This window comes from Cynocephalus volans, chromosome 14, assembly GCF_027409185.1.
Source record: "Cynocephalus volans isolate mCynVol1 chromosome 14, mCynVol1.pri, whole genome shotgun sequence".
NCBI lineage: Eukaryota > Metazoa > Chordata > Mammalia > Dermoptera > Cynocephalidae > Cynocephalus > Cynocephalus volans.
The window spans coordinates 51,907,314-51,930,445 of NC_084473.1; the positions used below are offsets into that span (position 1 = coordinate 51,907,314).

The following is a 23,132-nucleotide window of genomic DNA, read 5'->3' on the forward strand; positions in this document are numbered from 1 at the left end:
TCTCAAAAGTCTTCCAAAAGCATGCAAATATCAAATTAATTTCAACAGAACATGTATAAATTTTCTAAAGGCAAATTAATTTCTAAGCAAATTTTTAAAATCTTCTTAGTAAAAATAAGTCAAAAACAGAAATTAAATATCTAAGTTTAGCAACATAAATTGCATAAAATATCAATAAAACAATATATATACAAGGGCACTTCCAAAAAGTTCATAGAAAAATAGAATTGAAAGATAATGGAAATCTTTTCATGAACTTTTTTGTTTAAGGATTTTTTCCTTTTTTTAAAAAAAAGACTAAGATCATAGAAAATATGTTCTCTGACCACAATAACAGAAGGAAATTTAGAAAACTCACAAATGTGTGGAAATTAAAAACATTCTCCTAAATAATAAGTAAAAGGAAAAATCACAGGGAAATAAGAGAGTACTTTGACATAAAAATCAAAGTGCAACATATCAAAATGTATAGGGTTCATGCAGTGCTTAGAAGAAAATCCATATTTGTAAATACCTATATTAAAATTAGGAAAAATCTCAAATCAGTAAACTTCTACTTTAAGAAAATACAAAAAATAGGTCCGGCCGAAGGCTCACTTGGGAGAGTGTGGTGCTGATAACAATAACGCCAAGGCCACAGGTTCGGATCCCTATATAGGGATGGCCGGTTAGCTCACTTGGGAGAGCGTCGTGCTAACAAAACCAAGTCAAGGGTTAAGATCCCCTTACCAGTCATCTTTAAAAAAAAAAAAGAAAATACAAAAAGTAGAGCTAACTAAAGCAAAAGCAAATACATAGGTTGGAAATAACAAAATATATGAAATAGGAAATTAAAAAACAACAGAGAAAATCAACAAAACCAAAAGTTGATTCTTTAAAAGATCAACAAAATTTGCAAACTTTTATATAGATTGACCAAGAAAAAAGAAAGAAGACCGAAATTACTAAAATCAGAAATAAAGTAGGGGCATTATTACATTGTCACTATGGCTTTTTGTGGTGGTGAGATTAGTTTCTCTTTCTCGTTTGCAGAAATTTCTTGTTTGCAGTGGATTTTGTTCTTTCTTGTGTATTCATGGTTGTAATTATTGTTTTTCAGATTCCAGATACAGGACTTCCTTGAGGATTTCTTGTAGGGCTGGTCTTCACATGGTGGTGAGCTCCTACAGCTTTAGTTTGTCTGGAAAATGCAGTCTTTTTCCCTCGTTTCTGAAAGATAGCCTTGCTGGGTAATGTATTCTTGGCTGGCAGTTTTTTTCTTTTAGTATTTTGAATATATCCTACCATTTTCTTCTGACCTGCAGAGTTTCTTTTGAGAAGTCTGCTGTTAGTGCGATAGGAGCTCCCTTATAGGTGACTTGACGCTTTTCTCTTGCTTCCTTTAGATTTCTCTCTTTGTCTTTTAGCTTTGCCAGTTTGACTATACTGTGTCTTTGAGAGGATCTTATGGAATTGAATCTGTTTGGGGATCTTTGAGCCTCCTGGATTTGAAGGTTTGTATCTGTCCCTATACCTGGGAAGTTTTCCATTATTATTTCATTGAATAGGTTTTCCATGCCTTTTTCTTTCTCCTCCCCTTCTGGAACACCCATGATTCGAATGCTTATGCACTTAAGGTTGTCTGCTAGCTCTGTTATATTTTCTTCATTTTTGAAAATTCTTTTTTCCTTTTTTTTTTATACCTGGGTTATCTTTAAAAAAATATCTTCAAGATCAGAAATTCTTTCATCTGCTTGTTCTAGCCTGCTGCTGAAGCTATCAGTTGTGTTTTTTATTTTGTTGAGTGAATCTTTCAGTTCCGTGAGTTCTGCTACATTCTTTTTTATGGTTTTAATCTCTTTGTAAATTTCCTCCTTCATGTCCTGGATGTTTTTCTTGTTTCATTATGTTGTCTGAGTCTTCTTGTACCTCACTGAGTTTCCTTATGATTGTTGGTCTGGGATTTGAGAATTACTATGTTCTTTTGGTGGTGTCATATTTTCTTGGGGTTTTATATCTCTAGTATCTCTACATTGATGTCTGGTCATCTGGTAGAGCAGTTGCTTCTTCTGATACTCTAGAGTGGGCTTTGAGGAGAGAGATGTCCTCTTCTTTTTCTAGTCTCTGCTGGTGACACACCTTGTGTCAATGCAGTTGAGTGTCTGCCAGGCCACCTGCTTGTCGCTGTGGCTGCTGTTGTGGCATCAAGCTGCTTTTCCAGCAGCTGTGGCTGTGGTGGTGACAGTGGTGTGCCACCCATGTGGAAGTGGTGTTTTTGGCATGCTCTCTTGCTTGCTTCTGGGTGGGGGTACTGCCATCAGCTTCTTGCTGAGGACCATGGGCCTCTGTATTCAATATCTAACACTGCTCTAGGTTAATGGTATGGTATAGAAGAATTTCTTACTCAAAAGTATACTTGCTGTTATCTTCCTACCATAGTATGACCTTTATGACCTTTGGGGGGGGGCAGGTGGCTGGTGCGGGGATCCAAACCCTTGACCTTGACTTTGGTGTTATCACCACCATGCTCTATCCTATTGAGCCACTGGCCAGCCCCACAGTCTGACCTTCTAATTCATGCCCCTTTCCCCCACCCTTGTTTTTTTGGTGGTCCCAGTGTCTACCAGAAAGGCGTGCAATCAGTGTTACTGGACAACTGAATGCAAGCTCCTCTTCTGGAAATCTTTTTAATTGAACCTAATGCACACACTCGAAAACTATTGAAGTTCATTCCAATTGCTATCATTTTCCTTCCAATCATAAACATCTATTGAAGTTCAATTTCTGCAAGAAATAGTTCTCTTTCTTTGCTCTTACTTGCCTTGCCAAACAGTTGAAAAACAAGACGAAATTGGTGGGTAGAACATTAAAGTAGCAGTTATATGAAACATATTAAAGTAGTGGAATACTTTTTCAGGCTAGAAAACAATATGTTCACCCATTTCATAGTTTAATTTGGAGGTAATTATATTCAGTCTGCTTGGTTATTAACTTTTTACAACTTAATTTTCTTCTTTTTTGAAGTCTTGATTAAAATACTCTCACGTGGTCTATCTTAGTTGTGGAGACTCGGTTTACATATCTTTATATTTGTGTAATAACGTTTTTTGATCTTTTTCAGACTTGCCTTATATTTCTTAATTTTTTCTAACTTATTGATTTCCTCCCTCCTTGGTTAAAAAAAATAATATGTGCTCAACATAGAAGTTTTCAGAATATAGAAAATACAAAGAAAAAATAAAATATTCCCATGTCCCATCAGCCAGAGATAACCACTTCAACAAATGTATATGTAACAGGTAAGTATTTTAATTTCCAGTTCTAGTGTATGGGGACTGTAGCCATGTCCCAGTCCCCTTGTGCTGCTGCCTTGTTTTGCTTTCTCCTAGCCTTGCTCATAGTGTCATGCTGTTTCCTCTGCCTGGAACACTTCTCTCCCTTCTTTGCCATCTGAGTTCCCACTTATCTTTCAGAACTCAGTTTAATTTCACTTCCTCAGACAGCCCTTCCTTGACCCATTCTTTGCCACCCTCCCTCCCCATATTAGGTGAAATTCTTGTTGTTTTTCTTACATCTTGCCACAAAGGCAATTTAACATTTATTTCTGTGATTATTTGATGAATGTCTGTGTCCTCTGATAGACTGAGCCACAAGAGTAGGGTTCTGCTCACTACATACCTTCAGCACTTAGTTGATATTCAATCATATTTTACTGAATTGAATTTGAATATGGCCCAAGTTTTCCCACACTGGAGCTGGAAGGAAAATTAATCTGAGGCTATTCCCGAGATCTCCTCCCCTATCCATAGAATCAGGCAGGAACCTGAGACTTAGAAGGAGCAGGGAACTGATGTCCAGGGTGGGTCCTTAGACTGTGGATATTGGTTTCATCACAGCCCTTCCTCAAGCAGGTAACTGTATCTGCTTTGGCAGTGCAGCCCCAGTGGACTCCTTTCCACTGATGGCGGGTTCACATCTTGTCAACCCTTGAGGGACAGAGTGACAAAAAGGAACTATTCTCAACCCCCATCCCCACTCTGGTATTCTGACTCTGGGGAAACTCAAATTTCCTCCTGTATCCAGGGGCTTTCCCCTCCCTTATTCTAGGAACTAACTTCTATCGTCTTCTGTTCTGAGAGGAATCCTCTTCCATGGGTCTTTAAAAACCAATTTTCAGGGCTGGCCCATGGCTCACTTGGAAGAGTGTGGTGCTGACACCACCAGTCAAGGGTTAAGATCACCTTACCAGTCATCTTTAAAAAACAAAACAAAACAAAAAACCAATTTTCCTGGAATGGGGCTAAGGAAAGAAGATGCTAATACTTATTAGTTATTTGTTTCTTAAAAAATAACTTACTCTGTTATATAGTTATGTGTATTTTTGAAGCAAAACGAGTCATGTTGTCTATACTCTTCTATATACTTTCCCGTTTACAATTTGTGAGCATTTCCCTCATCCTTAGATATTGAGAATATGATGGAGAATATAGAATTCCCTAGGAAGATGTCACCTTATTTAACGTGCCCTTTTATGGTTGGATATTCCTGGTGCCTTAGCATAGCATATAGATCCATCCCTCAGTTCCTGGAGTTTCCTCAGCTGGACCACTTTTTTTTCTTGCAAAGTTCTACTTATCCTTCAAACTGCCTTCCCGATGTACCACCCCAGTCTGGTCTTAGTGGTCCTTCTCTGGGCTCTTCTCTTCATGCCACTATCATTGCACTAGGCACATTTTCTAGAATCTATCTTCTGTGAATGCTTTAGTTCTCTGTGTTAGATTTTAAGGTCTTTGAGGCAAGAAACCATACTTTTAAAGCATGGTACATATAGATGCACCACGCAGTACACTTGGCACATAGAGATTGCTCCAGAGGATTTGTTGAAGAGACACAGATTGTAGCAAGCATTTTTTTTTTCCTTATTGTCTCACTTGCTGTTTGGATATGCACAGCTTCTTAGCATGGCTTTCAACTTACCTGTCCTAGAACTGCCCTTTGTTTCATCCAGCAGTGGGGATTTCTAATTTTCTTCACCTAATAAATGCAATGAAGAATATCTTACAATAAATACCTTACAATTTTGGCCTTTTTATTTCCTTTGGCAGCTTGTAGCTGTTTCCACACTTTGAGCAGACATAAAATTAGGGTCCTTTGTTTCACAGACCCTGGTATATAACTCCATCTTTCAGCTCTCCATTCCAGATTCTGTCCTTATCTGCTAAGTAACCACATTCTTCCTAACGAGAACAAAAGTCTTTCCTTCAATGTGTTCTTGTAGGAATGCCACAAGACTTATTAAGTGTTTCCTTGTTTATAAAATAATTTGGCAACCTGCATTTATCAGATGCTGCCCCTCCCTAGAATCATGAGATTTCACATTCAAGTTCTGTGATTAGGTACGTATTTCCTCAAATTCACTCTGGGTAATTTTATTTTATTTTTTTAAATAAAATATTTTATTATTATCATCAGTTTTTTGGCCGCTGGCTGGTAAGGAGATCCAAACTCTTGACCTTAGTGTTAGAAGGTGGCGCTCTAACAAACTGAGCTAACCAGCCAACCCTCTCTGGATAATTTTAAATTTAACCTGTTTCATGTTGTTTCCAGTGTAAATTTGAGATTGCATCTGCTTTGAGAATGAAGGAACATGCCAAGGACAGCATTTCTTTTTTATTTAATACAATGCTCATATATGTTTGATAAGTAAATATTGCATTAAACCTGAGTTAGGATAGAAGTTTTTGAACAGTGAAATAAAGTTCTTTCACCATAGACAGATTTAATTCTATTTTATATGTAAAGAAATCTTTGGTTGTAAGACTCTCAGTGCAGGATACTTGGTCATTCCAATCACAGGTAGACTATTGGTGTAGACCAAGGTGGAAATGGTAGTAGTTTGGGCTAGGGTGATGAAGGTGATGAGAAGTGAAAGAATTTAAGAAAGTGAACTGCGATGGATTAGCTATGAGGATGGGGGGAGAGGCAGGAGGGATTCATGGTTTATGTAATTGATGGATACAGTTCATTTCCAAAGAGATTTCTAGGTCAGAATGCCCTATTGCCTGGACAATGCACTGGATGCCACTGCCAATTTTTCCTCATTGTGTTCCTCTTTTGTAGCTGTCATGGTGATCCTATCCTTGGTTAATGTTTTCCTACTTTGGGACATAATTTACATTTTCTTAGTTACATTCAGACTCCAGTTCTTTTCTCCTTATCACTCCCAGGTCATCATGATTGAATTTGAGTATTTCTGAAAGGCTCCAAACATTTAAGGATAGTCACTGGAATATGCCATTTCTTCAAATGGGTGACCTTTGCTATTCTAATTTCATTCTTAGAGGGAAACCTACTGGAAAAAGTGAGCCTTACCACACCTTATATGCCAAAGTAAATTTTAAATGAATTAACTAATTGAATATTCTTTTTAAAATAAAAAAGATAATAGATTGAATATTAATCTATTGCTGTAGGTTAACTTTCTAAAGTTAGATCAGAATAACTTAAAAAGGAAGGAATGACATTTGGCTACATAAAAGTGAGTAGATTCTGTAGATAAAACTAAAGAAACAAAGAAAGAAAGACTATTGGAGAATAAATGACAAAAGGCACATAATTTGAGCATGTGAAGATCCCATATATATCAGTGTGAAAGCCATTAATATTTCAGTGGCTAAATGAGCCACAGCATAAACAAAGCTAGAGCATAAACAGGGAAATAAAGTAATAAACTGGAAAAATATCCAGGCCCCTGATAATCAGAAAATGCATATTAAACAATAAGGCACCCCTTTTGTCTGTTAAATTTGCAAATTAAAAAAATACATATATTCTGAAAATTTTTGCAAAAACATAGTAATATGGGTTTATTCATACATTGCTATTAAATCATTAGAATATTTTAGAAAGCAATTTAGAATATCATAAATGATAAGGATGTCCACAAATATGGAAATGGTTAAGAAAATGGTTAAGAAAATTATGATCCGCTACATGATATACCTTTATTAAAATGGGAAGACAGTGTAGCAACAGAGGAAAATGCTTATAATTTTAAAAAGACAGGATATAAAGTTGTGTATGAGGGTTTTAACTATCTGAAAAACTCATTATTTATAACCAAAATATCAAGAATAAAAGAAACAAAGAAGACTGGAAAGATACACCAAAATTGCAATACATTGCATGAACACTATGAGATTCTGACTGATCCTTTCCCACTTTTCCGTTTTCTAAACAGTGAGTAATATGCTGTATGGCTTTTGTTAACCTGAATTTAGGAGGCTATGGGAGGAGGCCTATTGTTGGTTCTATAATTAGAGATCAAAGAACTAGGTGGAGTCTTTGAAGGGAAATATGGTTTAATCATTCAAGAGGAGGTTAAAAGCTGAGAAGTTTTAAAACTGTTCTATCCAGGGCCAATTCTGGGTGAAGTCAACTCTGAATTCCTCTTTTACAGCTTCCTCCAAGGCTGCGAGTAAGGGCTCAAGACACTTTGCTGTGTCTTAAGAGGCTTCCATCTTCAGGCCTTCAATTTGCAGCCCAGAAATGACCCAAACTCATTCACACTAAGGTTAAACGTCCCTAGGTATTTCTACGTTTATGTGGGATTTCAGCCTTAATCTAAATTCATAAATGAAACCCTAACCGGGAATTTCAGGCCTCACTTAAGTGGTGAGGGATGTCAAAGTATCTCGGAAAAAGTTGAATCATGGCTCACACAGCCAATTATTCCTAGATTAATAACAAAACCTATCAGAAAAGATGAAATATAAAATTATAATTTACAAATGAAAGTTGAAAAGTCTTAGAGGATAGGGATCTTGGCCCCCTCCACAGTCCTTACGTCGGTCCGTTGCCACGTGGCTTTGATTAAACGGAAGATATGGTGGACCCAGAAAACTTGAAGCGGGGTCAGAGAAGGCTGTGAAAAAGCAGGCACCTCGCCGCCGTGGCGCGGCGGCAAAGAACGCCCACAGTTACGCGCCAGCCTGAGCCCGGGCCCGCGCCTCAGCGGACGCCGTCCAGAGACGCGCCGGGGGAGGCCCATCGCATCGGCGCGGTCCCGCCTCCCGCAGGCGGCGGCACTGGGCTTCCGGCCTCGACCGAGGGCCCTCCAGGCACTTCCGCCTCAGGCCCTGGTCTGTGCCGGCTCGCAGCTGCCTGCCACGACGGCAGCATGGCTGGAGCCGAGCTGCGGGCTGCGCTTGAGCAGCGGCTCGGCGCCCTAGCCATCCGCACGGAGGTCGTGGAGCACCCGGAGGTAAGACGCCCGCCCTGGGGGTAACCGCCGGGACAGCCCCGGTCGGAGGGGGTGGGCTCCGCTGAAGCGTCCATCCGGTGAGGCCGCTAAGACCAGGTGTCCCGGGGTAATGTAGCGTGGAAACGTCGCTGTAGAGCATTTCCCGGGTCCAGAGTGCGGAAGGAACCCGACAGGAACCGCGAAGTCCTCTTGCCTTGGGACTATGAGGTTATTGTGAGGAAACTTATGTTTTCCTCTTGGAATGGTTTTGAATGGTTTGATCACATTCCATGTTGAGAACTAGTGCAACATATGGAGATCTTGTGCATCTTAAACCTGTCTGGGATGTTGCTCAGTTTGTCCACTTTATGTGTAGATAATATAAGTTACCAAGCAGTAAACCGTCCGTTCAGTGGCTGTGGTGTATCAGGCACCATACGTACATATTACAGCATGGCATCGAAGTTCAGAGTTTGTTTTGCCAACTTGGTCACTTTGGTCACAAAACACTCATTGCACGTTTGCAGCATGGTGGAAATCACCACCACCCCCCAAAATTGCTACAGAAATCTACATCCCTGTTTTTTCATAAACTTGAACATGGTCTAGTGTATTGAGGATTTACTTGCAAATATTTCCCGGAACCTTCGTGTAGCTTGAGTAGCGCGGGGACATAAAATTTGCCCAGGGCTTCAGTGACAGTTGATAATGATTAAATATGATGATCTTCAAAGAGTAAAGTAAATACATTAAAAGAAATAGGTTTCTAATCTTTACAAATTTGACATCAAAATTGTATTTTTTTCTGACCTTTCTCCCTCCCATATAGTCACATACTCTTCTCCTTTTTTTGGGCGGCTGGCTGGTGCGGGGATCCGAACGCTTGACCTTGGTGTTTTATCATCGCGTTCTAACAAATTGAGCTAAATGGCTAGCCCTATCCCCCTTCTTTACCGGTGCATATCGTCAACTTTTCTGATGTTCTTTGTTAGTCCAGAGTCTTATTCCCTGTCCTGTCATCCTCCTTGTGGTGACATATTTGTAGAGTGGAGGCTGTCCCACGGTCTGGATGTAATGGAATGCTAAAGAATAGGAATCTAGGACTGCTGTAAACTTTTAGTAGCAAAAGTTTAAAGTTAGAAATAAAGCTTTTTAGGAATGTGAAGGCTTGCCCAGGACACTGGAATAGAAAACTGGCCTAAGAGAAACTGCCTGAAGTCTTGAGATAAGGAATTAAGATGGCAAGGGTTTGTAATTACTTGGTAATAGGCTGGAAATGGGTCTACACTAGTGAAATTCAGGGCAATGAGTACTCCTTAACGCTGCTGTTTTCACCCAGCAAGCAAAATACATATAAATGTGTGTGTATGTGTATACGTGCATATTCATTTTTAAACTTCTCATTATGTGATATTTTATAGGTGTTTACAGTTGAAGAAATGATGCCTCACATCCAACACTTGAAGGGAGCACATAGTAAGAACTTATTTCTTAAAGACAAAAAGAAAAAAAGCTATTGGCTGGTGACAGTTCTTCATGATAGACATATTAATTTAAATGAGCTTGCCAAGCAGTTAGGTGTTGGGAGTGGAAATCTGCGGTTTGCTGATGAAACAGCCATGCTAGAAAAACTAAAAGTTGGCCAAGGCTGTGCCACACCCTTGGCACTCTTCTGTGATGATGGAGATGTGAAATTTGTCCTGGATTCTGCTTTTCTGGAAGGTGGACATGAAAAGGTATACTTCCATCCAATGACCAATGCTGCAACCATGGGATTGAGCCCTGAAGATTTTCTCACATTTGTGAAGAAGACAGGACATGATCCCATAATACTAAATTTTGATAAAAACAACTAATGATAAAAACAACTGGGCTAGTGTTTAGAATAAATTTATTTTTGAAAGCTATTTTTCCTATTTGTAATTTATAAAAAGCATTGAAAGTGATAAGAATATTTACTACCCTTGGTTTGGGACTATCTAAATCACTTTAAGAGGAATATTTTATCATAAAAGAGCTCTTTTTTAAAAAGATGTACTAGTATTGAAGTAGTTTTAGTCAGCTCAGAGATTCTGTCCCCCATCACCCACGACAATTACTCATTTCAAGAATGCCTTCAACAATTAAGAATACTTCTTATCTTTTTTTTTTTTTGGCAGCTGGCCAGCACAGGGATCCAAACCCTTGACCCTGGTGTTTTATCATCGTGTTCTAACAAATTGAGCTAAATGGCTAGCCCAATACTGGCCTCTAACCAACAGAGCTAACTGACCAGCCCTAGAATAATTAGCTAGTAAGATTAACTAGCTTACATCTTTACAGTGTTGAAAAGCAGCAAGCTGCAAGACAGTATGTATAAAGTTATACATATGACAGTATATATAATATGGGAAAAAAACAAAAGGAATATAGTAATATATTAAAATTGTTGGTAGTGGTTACTTTTGGGAAATGGGGATTAAGGAATAAGAATTCCCCCAGCAAGTTAATGAAAACAAACATAGAAGCAAAGAGTAAAAACTTTCCATTGTTGGATGTTGTTTATTATTATTATTATTTTTTTTTTTGCAGCTGGCCAGTATGGGAATCCAAACCCCTTGACCTTGGTGTCATCAGCACCACACTCTCCCAATCTATAAAAAAATATATCTTTACAAAGTTTTAATCAAGAGAAACACTGAAAACTAGGGATGGAAAATGTAAGGTAATAATCATCATACCATTAAAATTACATTTTAACGGAATATAAATTATGCCATTAAAAAGGATTTGTTTAGTCTTTGCTCAGAGGTTAGAAATGTGAACATATTGTTTTAAAACTTTCTCTCCAGGTTCTTGGACTTGTGAGGCTCCTATTACCATTAAACTCTTATCTCTTAAGATATATATATTATATTAAGATGTGTATTATATGTATCTTGGCAGCATTTGATTTTTCTGTTGTGTATTAAAGCCACTTAAAAACAAAAACAAAAAACAACAAAAAAAAGAAATGTGAACATATTTGTTCAAGTTTCTTCTGTCCTCTAGGTTATATTAAATTTTACTTATCCCCTTTCAATTATGGTATCTGAAACAATATAAAAGCCCAGGAAAATGTAGTCAGTTCTCATATAGAAGCTAGTTCAAAAACATTGGAAGAGTGAGAAAACTTTTCACGTAACTTGGATTTTTTTTGGGGGGGGGGTCTGGCTAGTGTGGGGATCTGAACCCTTGACCTTGGTGTTATAACACTGTGCTCTATGGGGCCGGCCTATGGCTCACTTGGGAGAGTGTGGTGCTGATAACACTGTGTTCTAACCAACTGAGCTAACTGGCTAGCCCTCACCTCACTTAGATTTAAACAAACCTTCACTCCTCGACAATCTGACATGCTAGACTACAAAAATTTCTCTTGCAGTCATGAAAATTCTCATATTTTCCTCTAGTACAATCAAATGGGATATTCTTAAAAGAACCATATTTTCCTAGGTTTGATCTGGTAGAAATATTGTATGGTCTGTTTGCACCAACTTGTGTTACTAAAAGGCAAGATAAAAGTAATGACAGTTCCATGTTAGTTTTTGCCTACTCTAAAGGCAAAAACTTTAAGACAAAGAGGAAATTTTAGGTTGCTTTGCATATAAAATGAAGGTATAGTAATGAATAGAATCATAAAAATTAAATATCTTAGATATCTGGTCTAACTGCCTCCCTACCTTATGGTGAAAATAGGCTCAGAAAGAGAGGCTTGCCCAAGGCCAGTTGCTGTCTTTAATGTTCTGCTTCCCAAGGGCTGGCTAGTTAGCTCAGTTGGTTAGAAGGTTGTGTTATAACACCCACTGTCAAGGGTTCACATCCCAGTAATGGCCAGCTGCCAAAAAAAAAAAAAAAAAGAAGTAATATTCTGATTCCCAAAATGTATAAGTGAAAATGAAAGATTAATTTGTACAACTTATTAGACTGTATTTAAACCTATTTTGCGACTGACAGAACTAACAGACTGACTCTCACCAGACCTCTAATACCCACAAATGGTTATGGGTTATGTTCGAAAATAGTTCTCCAGGGCAAAGGGAAAGGGATGAAAGAATAACACTTGATTAAAATTATAATTTTTTAAGTGATTATAAGAACACTTGTTATAAAAATCATCTCTCTTTTTATTTCATTTTATATCAGTTTGATAAGAGTATTAATCCAACTTAATTTTTTAAGGAGAAACAAAGACTAAAATGAAAAATGTTTTTTAAAAGACAAAACCAACCAACCAGTGTGTCTCTTTGTCATGAGTTGGATTACTGTGGCTGATATTAGGTAATGCCAAATAATAATTATTTTGCCACTGAACCTTAAATTCCTCATTAGCATTAGTTTTAAAGGAAATGTTACAGCTTTTATATTATTTGATTTAATATTTAATTACAGTTATAAGTACAGTGGCAAACACTGAAAAAGAGAGCCCTTAGTAGAAAAGAAAAAGACAATTTAAAATCAGGTTTTTTGGAAGGGTGTTATAAGTGCAACTTTATCCATAAGCATTCCATTTAAGGCATTTTCATTGTCCAGATATCTCAACATGTACATTGCGGCTTATATTATAAAGTGGGCTCCTTTTGCATTATTCATTCAATGCTTAAAGGAAAAAATACATCTCAGGGCTAGGTGTAGCTGAAAAGAAAAAAACAAAAATTCACCACTTTTCTCATAAAAAGAAACTTAAAATACAAGTCATTTAGCATACATTATCACTCCCCATTATAATTCCAGATTTGGTACAGTATCTTTTTCACTTCCTGACATAAACTGTTAAGACAGTACAGCCTGTGGTACTTCATTTGTGAGGTGGATGCAATTCTGTAATATGCACAGTGATTTTTAAATAGGCTCTTACCATGCCTTGCATGAAAGGTGCTACATACAAATCTGTTTTTGTGAACTCTTTGGTAAGCACCAATTCACAAATTTGGACCAAAACATTTCCACATGGCCAGATCCAAAGCATGTTATTGGAGCTCCAGACTGAAGCTATTACCCTGTATATTGATTTCTTCAGTTTTCCTTAGGGTGTTGATTTAGAATACAGCCAGATAATTAAAAGCAGATCCAGTTGGCTTTGTTTAGCAAAAGAAATTTAAGGTAAAAGAGTACTTCCTACAAAGTTTTGCTTCTGAAGGTATCTTTTGGAGAAAGCAAAATATTCATGTCGTTATTATTAGTCCTTTCTTAAAGTAGTATGGAAAAGGTGATGAATATAATTGAGATTATTCATATTTTTGCAGTCTGAAGGTGTTCTCTTGGTTGTTTCTTTAATTGTCCTTTCTTGGGGTCAGCCTACTGATTCAGTATTTTACAGGGCATCATTCAGCATTTTCTACTTGAAGAAATGTACTTCAGCATTTTCTCCTTAACTCAGCAACTTCTCTATTTTAGGATTTTAGTATCCTGGAAAGGTCAAGCTGTGATATATATCATTCACCCTCACTGGGCCATCTCACACTCATTAAATTTCAACTATCAGTAATTGTCCTGGGATGTGTCCTAGTTGTGCAAATTAGATGCTAGTTAATATAAATCTAAGTTACCCACTAACTGTATTTAGTTAAAACATAATTTCTACATTTACTTCAGATTTATCCACCTAAAAATGAATTTACATTTTTACATCCGAGGGTCTCTAGACTGTCATGATACCCATTATAATTTGATACTTGAATCCAGGGAATCATTATGGAGAGAGATCTTTCAAAGTCTAGAGAATAGGTTTTAAATATGTCTGTTGTGCAATATTTGTATTTTAATAAGAATCCTTTGTGTTCAGATTTCCATAGCACCTTTCATCCAAGAGTTTCAAAGTGATTTAACTTTTTACAGCATTATTTGGTGGCAAAGCCTAAGTTAATGGAGGCACTGAGTTAAATAAGTTCAAATTCTCTAACTTCCATTTCAATTTCTGGTCAACTAAACATGCTCTCTTTTTTACTGATGGTCTTTTGGAAAGTAGACTATGAACACAATGCTGCTACTTACTGGCCTACCAGAGAGATAGAGACTGCCTTTTCTCATGGCTACTGGGTTAGTGATTAAACATACAGTTCAGAAACCATACACCATGGAATATGGAATTATTCCAAAAAGTTCTTTAGAGCTGGTAAAGAAAGCCTAAGAAGTACACTGTCAAAATAAATAATAAGTCAATATCTTTCTCATTTCAGACCAAAAGATTATTCTGAAATTTATGTTAAATGATGAATTTGCATTAATGAGTATCAATGCACTTTTTTGGATTTCATAAGAAAATAAAACTGTGATATAAAATTGGAGCTACTAAAAAATTGATGTTCCCCTAACTAAACCTACTTTGTTGTGCTTCTTTGAAATGTTTAAAAGTAACAAATGCATACAAATATTTCAAAAGTACCAATAACAGTTACCAACTTTAATGTAATATTATAAAGGACAAAAACAGAAAAATTGTTATTAATAAATGATAACCTTAATAATAAGTGAGTTCTTGGCAAAATGCAGATGACAGTAAATTATTTACATTATTTTTGCCATAAGAAAACTTCGTAAGCAACTGTCAGCTCTCAATTTAAAAAAAACAAACACACATACATAACCTAATACCAAAGAAGGGAAATGAGTTCACACACAATAGCTTTACCTTGGGAATGCCATTTGCTGGAAAACCACCTTATTAGAAAGTTTCAGAGAAAAAGTCCCTAATTACCTTGGATCCATGTATGAATGCTTAGTGTTGCTTAATGGGAAATATGGCAAGATTAATATCACTATAAATTTTTTATAACTCCTATCTCATTATGGATTTTTCAGATTTATCTTATGAATGGAATTTCTTTTGAAGGGCATCAAAATAATTGGCTTTTAAAAAAAGTACGCATACATGCAGTCTGCTAACCAAATAAGGTTCTGACATGCCAAAACAACTTTCTCTGTATCTCGATATATAGGACATTCCACAAAATACTACAACATTTAATTTAGATTTACACAACTAAATATAAATGGCTAGATTTTGGCTAATACTTAGCAGAAGCATTATGCAAACATGGATAAATTCATAAAACAAATGATGAAATAAGATTATTCTTGGAGTAATTCTTGAAACGACCTTAAAACACTTGGTCCTTAGCGAGAGAACGTCCTTTACGCAGTAGATCTTAACAGTACAATGTATAGTAAGTCCTAAAACCTTCTAAAAATTTTGGCAGTTGAATCCAGTAGTGCTCCTTGATTCAAGGAAGGAATGAAGGTTTGTATTCTTGCCTGCTCTATTCACGAAGGATTGTTAAAAGTCTCCTTAAAGATTTTTAAAAATGATTCCTATAGTTGCTAGGTGTCTTGTTAACTTCAGAAATAAAGGCTTCATACTGAGAAACTGAAGGACACTTTTCTCTCTGTATTCAGTTGGAAGGCAGAAAGAAGAAAGAAAACATAAGAAAAGTTTGAAGATAAGAGATAAAATACAGAGCAGCCACTACAAGACAGCATGCACCAGATATTTCTATGGAAATGAGGGAGTGACAGAATCAGAGACAATTTTTCTTTGAGTGGCTCTTCAGAGGATAGGCATTTAGTTTTTTCTCATCAACTATCAGAAAAATTGTGAGTAACCTGTATTCCTACCATAAAAAGACTTCAAAGTAAAAAAAAAAAAGAACTCCTAGAACATCATTCTCTAATAAAATAAAATTTGAATTGAGAAGGAAAAATAATTTCAAAAGATTTGTTCCCTGCACTAACACATAAAGACATATGGCAACCAACTAATCTTGCTTTACTAGTAAGTAGGACAGAAAGTCAATGAATTAAGCAAGCAATATTTACATCTGTTAATGCAATGTGCACTTGGTCTTATACTTAATTTGGTTAGTTTGTATAAATGAGACTAGGCTCATTTACATTTTAAGCAGAAAACTCACCACTTGGCCCACATGTCATTGTAGTGGGTAAGAGAATTAGGAGCTTTCTTGCTCCCTAGACCTGCTTTTTGAATGTCTGCTTTCTTGTACTTTGTCCATATCTGCAGGAGAAAAGCATTTCATATTATTTAATCGAAGGTTAAACAATATAATTCATGAAGATAAGAAACTAAAGAGCTCTCACTGAGTCAGACAAGTTGAAAGAAACTGTAACTGGGAAATTTATTAATCTGATAGACCTCTCTTATATTTTAAATCTATAAATAATTGAAATCTATAGCTATTTTTTTTTCTTCCCTTTTGGTGGCTGGCTGGTATGGGGATCTGAACCCTTGACCTTTGTGCTAAAACACCATACTCTAACCAACTGAACTAACTGGACAGCCACCATACAGTTTTAATGTAAAAAATAATCTGGCCTATAGCAGCTGAAACATCCAGAATGAAATATTTGTATTATTTACTAAAAACAAAACAAAACAAAACAAAAAACAGTGCTGAGGCATATTTTATAGCAAATAATATACCTACTTATACTGGTTATAGCTAAAATTGTGTTGGCCAAAGGGGACCAAATACATAAGAATATGTTTACACTGTCATACAAATCATACAGATACAATTTTTAGAAACCTAGGTGAGGAGTATGAAAGTATTGTTTCATCATTTATAAGATTAGGATACTGAATCTTCGAATAGTTTTTCAAATAATCCTTTATGAAGCTGTAGGATATTTATGGAAGTGTCTTAAAGGAAATAAGTACAGCTGCTTGAGTCAAGAGTTGTTGCATTTTTATCATAAAATTTTTTTTTTTTTTAAATTTTGGGCATCTATGTAAGATTTCATTTATAGAAAGTTATGTTGATTTTTTTAATGTTTAATGATTTTTTTCCATACGATTTCTAAGGTTTTTTCCCATTGCTAAAAATTTGATTCCAAGTACTGTGAAGAAACATAGGTAAGAAACTAGTGTTGTTTTGGGGGAATTTTATGATCCTCAACAGGTAATGTTTTCTGGGGGAAGTCTAGTCTGTATTCGCAGACAATTCTCAGGACACATGGACATGCTAATGTTCTTGTTTCACATGCACAGTGTATATATATTCTTTCTGAAAAAATGCTGTATATATACCTATAGCCATTTGGGTAGGAAATACTTCTTTCCTGTAAGTCTAATTTTGTAAAATAATCACAGAATTTTTCATATAGAAGTACATGATTTTTCTATGTATTTTTTGAGTAAATAAGGTTAGTATTTTAAATTTAAAGTGTTATGGCCAGATTGATGATATCTAAAAAGTTGAAATGGCTGTGAAATAATCTTTGACTCAATGTGGAAAAGAAATAATACTAATTATTACATTTGTGTCACATATGGCCCCCATCTAATCTCAGCTATGTTTACCACTAACTTTTTCTTTTTTGGGGGGATACGGAGCTGGCTGATACAGGAATCAAAACCTGGACCTTGGTGTTATCAGTACCACACTCTAACCGAAGTTTACCATTAACTTTATTACTAGGTTATGAAAAAAAAGGGAGAATATTAATACTAGAAATATTTGAAATGTTAGGACTGACTGTGCAACAACTGACAATAAAATAGAAGAATGTATTCATGCAGAAACTATATTAGGAGATACTAAAAAATATGAAAATTTTCCGATTGTGTTCATTTGATTATCTGCACCAGAACCATTTTTAGTAATGGCTGTGAGAAAAAAAGTATGCTCAAAGATATAAATGGAAGGGGCCTAGCTCCCAATATGATCTTATGTAAGTACAAGAGGATAGCTTAATTTACAAAGGATACAAATTTCATTAACCAAAGATTCTCTACAGATTTTTTCCTTTGGACCAATTAATAATAACAATAACAATTTAATATAATAACAAGTATAAAATAATTTCCTCCCCACTTAGAAAGTCACATTTCAAGGCATTCTTTCTAGATGCCAGGCTGCGGAGTTATCAGTAATATTTAGGCTGAATCAAAATAGTAAAAACATTCCAGAGACAGAGCTAAGATATACTCCTCCAGAAGGAAATGAATCAGGGATACCAATTTTTAAGTATTTTACAAATTAGAGATTAGCTGATTTGCTTTAAAAGTGCTATGAATATAGAAAGATAATTTAAAAGTTTATGACACTGGAGTTAGAGTTAGCAAATATTTTCTCTAAGATTTTTTTTTTTTTTAGCTAAAGAGTTCATACTTATTCTTACCTCTGAAATTTGTTCTACTAAAAACTTACTTGTTTCTTTAAATGGTTACAAGTCCCAGTTTTACATTTTAGCACAATGTAGTCAGTTTTAAGAATTCTGTTTTAAGGGCATACAAATATAATTTAATAATTAATTATAGAAGTAACAATTTTCACCACTTTGTAAGCTTGCTACCCTTTTTGAATAGAAGTAAAAATACAAATTTCCAACACACTGAGTATGATTTGGTTTATTTCTCTTTGACTCTCTATAAAAAAAAAACCTGGAAAAACTGTTGTGTTAACTGATTCCAAGTAAGTAAGTCATTTTGAAGGAAAGATAGTACTTGAGCCTTGAATTTATAAGAGGAAGAAAAGTGCAGAGAATAGAATTAATACAAATGCTCTTAGTCATTGTGTAAATCACATTTAAATTTGACGGGGCTTTCTAGGAATAACACTAAATTCATGAGTATTAACAATGTTTTAAATCTGAACAATATGAATATGGGCATTAGTTAATATTTGTAATATAAAGTGTTACATTAAAACTATTTCTTTGAAAATAAAACAGGACAGGTGGCATAATTAGATGGCAGGAAAAAAAGACATCTTTTTACATATTTTCCTTACTAATACTGTACATGAGCAATATGAAGTGCACGTTCTGGGGAAAAAAAGGAGTGAAAGGAAGAGCAAGAGACGGAGGAGAAGAGGGAGGAAGGGAAAAAAAACGAACATTCTTTTTTGGAAGCAACAAAACAAATATGACTCAGAAATGCCTTCTTGGTAATAGAGCATGCAACTGTTTTAACATGCTTCTGGATATCACAGTGACAATCTTTTATCAGGCATCAAAAATTGTGAAAGAGGAGCATGTATGGTTAGGGCTTGTAAAGGCATGCAGAAAATGTACAATGCAATTAATATTTCATGCAAACTTTGGTGTGGTCACACATTCACATTTATATTCATGCCATCATGTACAGTTAAATACTACGCAACAATTTTAAAATAAAAAATATTAACCTAGCCAAATAATACTTTTCAACAGCAGCTTTTCAAATCAGATTTGAGAAGCACAGGCATATCAAATAACATCAATATACTATATTGTGCAGTTCTGATCATACACAACCATATTCATACCAAACAGTTTGATTATCTTCAGAAACCAACAATGCACCTTCTGTGTCATCAGAATAGAGGCATGCAGGAGTGATAAGATTATTGCTATCTACAGAAGACTGTGGGTTACTGTGACTAGGGTTCTGATTATCAGAAAACTGTTCATTATCTTTCTGTGTAGCTTTATCCAAAGAGGCAGAAGACTGGTCAGTCATTCTAGTGACTGGCCTGGGAGGTAACCCACTTATGTTACTAACTAATTCTGTATTCAGGGATAAAAATGGCTGAGATGAATGAGCCACAGTAAATGACCCTATACTATCTTTTGCTAATATTCCAAGTGCATCACTAGAAATATTAATAGTGGCAAAAGTTTGGTTTAGAAAATGTGACCTTTCTGTTCTTGAGTTTCTAGCTTGGGCATACAGAGACTCAGGTATATCTGTAGCTAAATCGTTTTGAGCACAAGAACCTACAGCATGTGTGGAACCATGAAGTGCATGAGAGGACCACTGGTATAAATGGTACTCACTAGATGCTGCAGTGGTGTTGCTATCAGTAGTAGCTGGTGGTGAATCAATTGATACAGGCAGTCTACTGTCCTTGGTCAAAAAATCATGGATGCTTGTCCTTCGTGTAGTTCCTTCAGCAGTAGAGATCACACTGCTTGCTCGAGGTAAAGTGGCATAAGGATTGCTATCTTTTGATTGTCGTGACAGAGAAGTTTCTTTTACTAATTTTATCTTTCCTTGAGTGCCTGGTGTAGGTTTTCCTCCAGAACTAATGAAGTAGGTATCTTCAGTCTTTCGAGGACCAGGTCTCACAAACTCAGATTTAGTTGTCCGTCTATCATAGAAGTCCCCTGGGGTTTTTCCACTTACTGACCTGGCCAAACCACAGCTAATTGGTTTTTCTTTTCCCAAAAAGTCAGAAGAGACAGACAAACTTTTCATTACTTCATCTAAAAGATTCTCTTGGCTTGAGGACTTTATCTGTTTAAAAAGAAATGAAAGCAGATTAGTGAATACAGCCATGTTTTTACTTTCCTGATATAGTAGTCTGTACGATATAAAATTGCTGGTATCTCTTAACACTCCTGAACTAAAAAAAAAACAGCTCCAAAATTCATTCAGAGAAATTTAATTTGTGGTGTTCATCTAAATTAAGGTCACTATAGATAAAACTAACCTGTACTGAGGTAAACTTGTTGCTTTCTTCCAAAAATTGTTGTAGAGTAACAACTTCACTTCCAGGGGAACCAGTTTTGATCCTGTGATGTGCTCGACTCTCTAGTGTTTCAGGCATTTTGTGCTGGAGCACTGGACTTGATCTGGTATGTCTTTTCAAGTACTGTATTGGACTGCTACCACTGCTGGACCAAGCCTCATGATCATGAAGCAGGCTAAATTCTCCACTGCTGTGGCTTTGTGGCCTGCTTTGGTTATTAATTGCACCTGCTTTTGGAGTAAATGACGTGTTGAGACTTCAATAACATAAATGAGATTAATCCTATATAAGTAATAACATGTGTTGACCGGGTTCTTATCATATGAATAGCCCAACTTACATTCACGCTTTATTTATAAATGCTTAGTAAACCATGTTAATCTTTCATCATTCTAACAGTTGCCCTTCATAGTCTGCTTCCTTATTTTGTCAAACTGACAAATACTGTGAGCTCCACAAGGGCAAAGACTTGCTTGTACCACCATACTCAGAGCCTAAACAGAGCTGAATTCATACAAAGCAAGCACTCAATACACTTAATGAATAAATGAGTGAATAATACATTTTTTTAAATTCAGGTTCAAATAATTGTAAAATACCTCAAGTTAGAACAAGAACATGACTACATGAATTTTAAATCATTCCAGAATGTTAAAACCAAAAACTGTTCTAAGTGCAAAAAATTCTAATTCTTTCCTCTCTATGATGTCCTCATTACTTACTTGAAGGCTTCTCTGTTCATCCTAAATGAATAACCTTAAACATTTTTTTAAAAAATGGGAATAGCACACCTATAAGAAAAGTCAAATGGAGACATGATAGTTACTTAGAAAATTCTGGTAAAAATATAAAATCAAATATGAGGGGTCTTCAAAAAGTTCATGGAAAGATTCATATTGTTTGATCCCATTTTCAATAAACTTTTTGAAGTACCCTCATATGTAGTATTTTATTCTTTTTTTAATGTCTGAATCATCTGATTGATTATTCCTGCTGTCTACTACTGGTATGGTGCCTATATAGTCTCAGTCTCAGTTGAGGTTGAGCAACTATATAAAATACAAATTAGTTCTGTAATAAAACTCCCTAAAATCTATGCTATTCTTTTAGAATATTGATTCATTTTGATCAAGAACAAAATATATAGTACATCAAGACAGAACATGCAACTTTCTATGGTTTCCTAATCACAAAGAGTAAAGTGGGTCACAAAAAAAATCTTGGCTCAAGTTATGTAACATTTTATAGAAAGATTTTCTTAAGTTCTGAAATCAGAAAACAAACAAAACCAAAACGCTTCCTATTTCTAGACTATATTTTTTGCTGGATAAAAGAACATGATTATAAAAATGAAAAAAACAATCCTCCCTTAGAATCAGATATTTCAGATCACTGCAACAAAATCATAGCATTAATGATAAAATAAAATTATAACTGAGACAAAGCAATTTTATAATAAAAATACAATAGAACAAATGCATTCATTACAATTTGACAATTCTGGACTATAGAGAGTAACTATAGTAGATTGGTTAAACAATTCCAGAATCTTTATGGGTATTAGTTAAGGTTTCTAGACATTTACATAAAAACCTTACCTTGGAATGCATATTAAAAAATTTAGAAAAAAATCTTGAAATAATTATTTGTATGAATTATATGCATCATATAGCGCTTGCCCAATACACACATCCACAATTGCTTCTCAAATTAAGTGTTTCTCCTTACTTTGTGGATAAATTAAAAGTATTTCTAAAATATGAGTAATGTGAGTTCAATGCACATGCCTCATCAGAAAACGGACAACCATTTTCATGACAAAGACAAAATGTAAGTAAAATAAGGATCTATACATAATTTTGAAGTATAAAGATTGCAGTAAGGCTATTTTATCTGTGAAGATGAAAAACTGAAACCAAAATAACTGCTCCTGTTTTTACATTTATATACATTGAAATACATTTGTATTACAATGTGAAAAGTATAAAACCAAAGAACTGTAACTAAAGAACTATGTTCCAAACATAGATGATTTGATTCTCATACTTTACCCCAGAAATTTCATCCCATCTCCCACTTTTGAATACTGGAAATGGATGGAGTACATTAATAAATTTACCTACAGCATACCTTTGACTTCATGAAGTGAAGCATTATTATTGCTATTGCTAGTGGATGTTCTGCCACTATCAAGGCTGGCTGGTCTTGAAGCTAAATGAAAAAATCAGGAGACAGTGTGATAAAACTTCTAGCTGATGACACTGATCTTTACATTCTGATTGCAGAATGTGTTGAGGAAGCAATCATGCATACTTTCACAGGCTGAGCATGCCCATAGAGTTGAATCTTACAGATTAAAAAAGCAAAGGCATTTCCAGATAGTTCAGTAAGACACTTTAGAACAGGACACTTCTGAAACTATAGTT

General features: G+C 35.5%; 2 protein-coding genes across 7 annotated transcripts in view; one reads left to right on the forward strand and one right to left on the reverse strand.

Annotated features, from left to right (window-relative positions):
* The first annotated feature begins 8,114 nt into the window (after window positions 1-8,114).
* Window positions 8,115-10,128, forward strand: LOC134362415 (prolyl-tRNA synthetase associated domain-containing protein 1). Its single transcript, XM_063077653.1, has 2 exons — window positions 8,115-8,242; window positions 9,643-10,128. Exons 1-2 carry the CDS (start codon window positions 8,159-8,161, stop codon window positions 10,075-10,077), a joined length of 519 nt encoding a protein of 172 aa, XP_062933723.1. The 5' UTR covers window positions 8,115-8,158; the 3' UTR covers window positions 10,078-10,128.
* Window positions 10,129-14,609: 4,481 nt separating this feature from the next.
* CCDC88A (coiled-coil domain containing 88A) overlaps window positions 14,610-23,132 on the reverse strand; it is a 129,590-nt gene continuing 121,067 nt past the window's right edge. For 3 of the 6 annotated variants that reach the window (XM_063077651.1, XM_063077650.1, XM_063077648.1), the window contains 5 exons: window positions 22,837-22,917; window positions 20,668-20,936; window positions 20,012-20,471; window positions 16,147-16,247; window positions 14,610-15,621 (listed from right to left, as the gene is read on the reverse strand). In XM_063077651.1, the coding sequence (XP_062933721.1) occupies window positions 16,183-16,247; window positions 20,012-20,471; window positions 20,668-20,936; window positions 22,837-22,917 (875 nt within the window). In that variant the 3' untranslated portion in view covers window positions 14,610-15,621; window positions 16,147-16,182. Of the gene's footprint in view, window positions 15,622-16,146; window positions 16,248-20,011; window positions 20,472-20,667; window positions 20,937-21,437; window positions 21,498-22,836; window positions 22,918-23,132 lie in introns of those variants that run through there. The other 3 variants (XR_010021626.1, XM_063077649.1, XM_063077652.1) reach the window with 3 other exon arrangements.

What these genes read in the sequence shown, in the direction of transcription:
- LOC134362415 (XM_063077653.1), top strand. Translation starts at nt 8,159, where the DNA reads ATGGCTGGAGCCGAGCTGCGGGCTGCGCTTGAGCAGCGGCTCGGCGCC. An exon ending in AGGTCGTGGAGCACCCGGAG is followed by an intron (nt 8,243 to 9,642) that starts GTAAGACGCCCG and finishes GATATTTTATAG; the next exon opens with GTGTTTACAGTTGAAGAAAT.